The sequence below is a fragment of the Fragaria vesca genome, linkage group LG6, assembly GCF_000184155.1.
Source record: "Fragaria vesca subsp. vesca linkage group LG6, FraVesHawaii_1.0, whole genome shotgun sequence".
Classification (NCBI taxonomy): domain Eukaryota; kingdom Viridiplantae; phylum Streptophyta; class Magnoliopsida; order Rosales; family Rosaceae; genus Fragaria; species Fragaria vesca.
In genome coordinates this window covers 19616854-19621311 of record NC_020496.1, presented here as the reverse complement: position 1 = coordinate 19621311, position 4458 = coordinate 19616854, and the positions used below count along the sequence as shown (strand labels likewise).

The 4458-nt window shown below is 40.5% G+C and overlaps 1 protein-coding gene across 1 annotated transcript; it reads right to left on the bottom strand.

Annotated features, from left to right (window-relative positions):
- Positions 1-1075: 1075 nt before the first annotated feature.
- Positions 1076-4140, bottom strand: LOC101300644. Its single transcript, XM_004303344.1, has 4 exons — positions 4111-4140; positions 2303-3896; positions 2111-2157; positions 1076-1724 (listed from the first exon to the last, which is right to left on the bottom strand). The coding sequence occupies exons 2-4, from the start codon at positions 3680-3682 to the stop codon at positions 1625-1627; spliced, it is 1527 nt and encodes a 508-aa protein (XP_004303392.1). The 5' UTR covers positions 3683-3896; positions 4111-4140; the 3' UTR covers positions 1076-1624.
- Positions 4141-4458: the final 318 nt, after the last annotated feature.

Genomic DNA, 4458 nt, shown 5'->3' with positions numbered 1-4458 from the left:
ATGATAATTATCAAATAGTAACAAGAACATATGATAATAACTTTGCTGGAATCAAGATATCATATATTATAAAAATAAAGAGAGTTAACAAGAACATGTGATTCTCATGAATTGGCTTATCATATCAATTATATAAAGAAAGAAAGAGAGAAGAACAACCCAGTAATATTATAGGTGGATTGATAACTTATTATGTATAATCCAAAGCCCTAAACCTTACTTCTGCACTTGTATTCTAATAGATCATCGAGATTCTCTAACAAATTAGTCCCTACTATTTGCCTTAAAAACAACATGTCGAGCTCCTACTCGAAACAATGAAAGTAGAAAATAGTGGGTAAACCCTAATTATTATTTTTGTGCAGCTCGACAAGGGTTTGAGACACCTCTGTTAGGATCAAACTTAAGAGAAAAAAAAAAACTAACCTATCAAAGACGCTTTTTAGGATCGCCTTCTCCGCTCTTCATCGCAGGAACCCAAGATTTTCTTCCTCTGGGTTTTCAACAAACTTTAAGATTTTGGGACTGAGAGGAGAAGAAGAGACGACAGAGGAGAGAGATATGATGTCTAGGTGTCTTCTTTTTCATACCAATTGACTTAATTGCCATTTAAAAATGATTAAAAAAATACAAAACAATAATTTTAGTTTAATTTAGCCTCATTATTTCTTATCCGTTGGATTTAAATGAGCCTAATCTAATGATAGTTGAGCAAATGTTTCATGGTCAGCTAGTGACCGTGTGAACGGGACTGGATATTAGATATACCAGAAGATAATACAATTTATGTAAGAGAATAATTGAATATTATGTCCTAAAACAGTGTGCCTCTCACATCGGCTAAGTTGTCAGTACCCATCGAATTGGTCAATGGTCAAACAATAACATCCAAGACCTTAACACGTCCTAATAAGACCAAAAAAAAAGGAACACAGGAATGCTTTGGCAGCCGGTTTTCTCTTCAAAACATGAACAAAAACTAAATATATAAATGAACAGTGATGGCTCCTTATCAAACCAGAGCACTTTAAAGTTAGAAATTAGAATCACCACTTGCGCATTTGAACGAGGACAGCAATGGTTCTGTATCAAACATATACTCTGGTCCAAAAGAATCCCCTAATTCTTTGAAGGACCAGCTCTGCTTTTATAAAAGGAAAAAGACGAGGATGAAAAAGACCACACACTAAAATCCGAGGGAAACAACATTTAAAATCCCATCGGCAGGACCTGCATAAAGCAAGGACTTGAAGTATACTAGAATAGGCCTTGCATATTGAGATCAGCCAATACAGGAATCTGGAATGTACAGGAGAGAGGACTACCAAATGACACAAAGCTTGAGCTGAATTCCAAGGTACTATATGAGCAAGATTATGCTCAAAGCGTACCAATGTTTTACCAAATCAGGCAAACGAATTACATTCAAATCCCCAATGAAAAATGAATCAAAAGAACACTCTGCACAAAAACCCAAATTCAGCAGCACCAACAACCAAACCAGGAAAAGAATGTAAAAAATCTACTCGCAGTAGCGTGATTAAAACTGCCCTTGGTGTTCCACTCGTTGAGAGCTGAGCATCTCCTTTATACAGATACGGATACGGATGTTTGCTAACCAGTTTCAGATTTGTGTACTAGTAAGACATCTCCACTGCCTTGTATGGGGGCCCTTGTCTAACAGCATCAGCAAACCCACATTGGCCGATAGCCCAAACATGTACCTGAATTATTTGATAACATGATAAGAAAGCATGAAAAGAATAAATTCAATCAAAAAGAAAAAGAGGTTCAAGAAGGCTGTGGGACACAAGATTTTGGTCTGGGAGCTATTATAACCTGCTAGCTTTTGTGTTGTCTATACAGATGTTTGTGGGACAAACATTAGCTAAGAAGTCTATTGCTAAGCACTAAAAAGTTAGTGGATAAAGGTTAGGAGGCTGCTACAAGGAGGTGCCTGGGATTTAGGTGGTATTTGCCTTTCAATTTTAGTCGTGCATTATTTTCAATCAATCATAAAAGGAAAAAAAATTTGAAAAGAGAAAGTTAGAAGGACTTCAAATATCAGCTGAAATTTAATTCCACTATGGTTTCAAGAACCGGCACTTACTTGCTCCGACGAGCTCTCCTTCTCCAGAAAACAAAGGACTTGACCCACTGCACACAACAAATTAGTGCTAATTCAGATGATGATCAATGTTAAATATAAATAAATTGCCACAAATAAAAACAAATTAGTGCTAATTCAGATGATGATCCATGTTGATAATACATCAATTGTCCCAACTAAATCCAAAATTACCTTAAAAACGGACATGAATGAGAAGCCAGATTGCTTATTCACAATCACTTGTCCATCTGGTGACATGTCTTTATACAAGTGCTGTGCTATTTCTTTAAGTAACACCAGTTGAGCTTTATCAGTTCGCATCGAAAGCATTGTTTGCCTCATTGACTCCCTGTCAGCCTCAAGTGCCTGAAGCCTCATATAGAGCTTCATGATATCAGGATCTTCAGTATGGTAAAGTGACCCTCTTGGTGTACTTTCGTAATCCCCATAGATCCCAGGTTTGGCATCATTAAAACCACTGTATGGTGCTCCATTATGAACAGAGTCAATGGTATAAATTCTGTCACTTGTGTCGTCTCGAATTTCTGATGCATTGTCCAACTTTCTCATATTTGAGTAGTCCTCAGGGTGGGAGACATTCTCTGCCCTCTTGAAGCTGCTGCTATACCTAGGAGATTCAGCAAAGAAATCTGCACCGGCTTCTCTTACAACCGCTGAATATGGAGTTGACTCATTTGAAACTATCCTGGAATTTCTTGACCGCCTAGGAGAATGGCCAATCACCCCCTTTTCATATATGTGCTTGGAACCCGAAAAATCCCCTTCCAACTGATTATTGCTCGGACACCTCTCCATCTGGTAGAGCCTATTTTCTAGGTTCTTCAATTGATCTCGAGGAGTCTCACCAAATGCATATTTCTCAATATCTGCTACATCATCCTCCTCCAACGGACCTTGGGTCTCATTTATCTTGCATTTCAAAGGCGGGTATTCATATATGGGAGTTGTGGGGAGATCATACTGGGATTCACAGTCCCCCATGCTCTGGTTTCGGCTGAGCACGCTCCCGGCACCATCAGCCTCGGCCTCAGAGAGCCCATAACTCATCATCCGATGTTTATAGGCCTGCACTTCACATGTGAGTGCCTGAATTGTCTGCTCTCTCTTATACAACAGATCTTCCAATGCCACCAGCTCCCGCTGGTCATGTGCCATCTTTTCCTCGACAAAGAGCTTGAACTGCCTGGCCTCCATCTGTATCTCAGCCTTCTCCCTCTGCAACCTCAGTATCATCGACATAGCCTCATTTGCAGCTGATGAAGAAGCATTCCTCTCCTCATCCAGTTCGGTGTACAAATCTTGTATCGTTTGCTGCTGGCTACTGAGAGCCTCACGCAGCGCATTACATTCGTGATCCACTTGGACTTTTGCATTGTAATAGACTTCCAGCCCGGGTATAAAGAACCGGTTCCCCTCCTCATCCAACTCGGCATACTTCCTCTTAACCGAGCGAATCCAGCTCCCCGAGGAGCCGCTCATCAACGTACAACTACATTCGCAATTGCAACATTTCGCCACATTCCTCGAGGACGGCAGTGCCTCCGAATCCATACACCCGACTTCGCAATCGAAAACCGCAACCAATTCAACACAAGACCAGCTACAAAACTAGAGAATCAGCCCATTCAACATTAAACAAAATCCTAACCAGTCCCGGATCCTCCTCCCTCTGCGAATCCAGCCCCCTCGGATTTCCCCTCTCCTTCCTGCACCCCAGCCACAGAGTTATTGCTCTTCACAGATCAACAATTCACACTCAAAGCTCCTAAAACATCATCAAAAATAAAATAAAAAACTAAAAATCACAAAAACAAAAACTCAGATTCTATTTCGAAACGGAATAACACCAAATCAAATCCCATGCCTCTAATCCTCCTCACAGGTTCCCTCAAACCTGAGGGAACATGGAAAAAGCTTCCTAATCCCACGGTTTTGCCTAATCCACAGAAAGAGAGAAGAGCCAAGAGAACGAGAGGTACCTCGAAAGAGCTTGAAAGACGTGGAGAGCAGGAAGTGCAGGCCAAATTTCCCCGGAAAAAAGCTTAATCCGGAGAAAATTTAGGATCTGGACGAAAAAGAACAGCGAAAACACAAAAAGAAAGGAGCTGGAACGACGCCTCTCTGCCCTCTCCAAATTTAGAAGCCGCGCTTTTGGTTCCCTCCAAAATCGAATTGGGAGTCTCAGAGAATTGGGGGAACCCTAGATTTTTTTTTGTTTGTTATTTTCAAAAAACCGCATGATTCCTTCTCTATTGGGTTTTCGGTTTGGATTTCTTTTGTTTTTATCCGTCTCGATTTCCGTGTTGAGGAGAGAGAAAAGTAAAAAT

Coding starts and splice junctions, on each gene's coding strand:
- LOC101300644 (XM_004303344.1), bottom strand. CDS start 3,682: ATGGATTCGGAGGCACTGCCGTCCTCGAGGAATGTGGCGAAATGTTGC. Junction 2,158..2,302: donor CATTCATGTCCGTTTTTAAG/GTAATTTTGGAT, acceptor TGTTGTGTGCAG/TGGGTCAAGTCCTTTGTTTT. Junction 1,725..2,110: donor AGGAGAGCTCGTCGGAGCAA/GTAAGTGCCGGT, acceptor CAAATAATTCAG/GTACATGTTTGGGCTATCGG.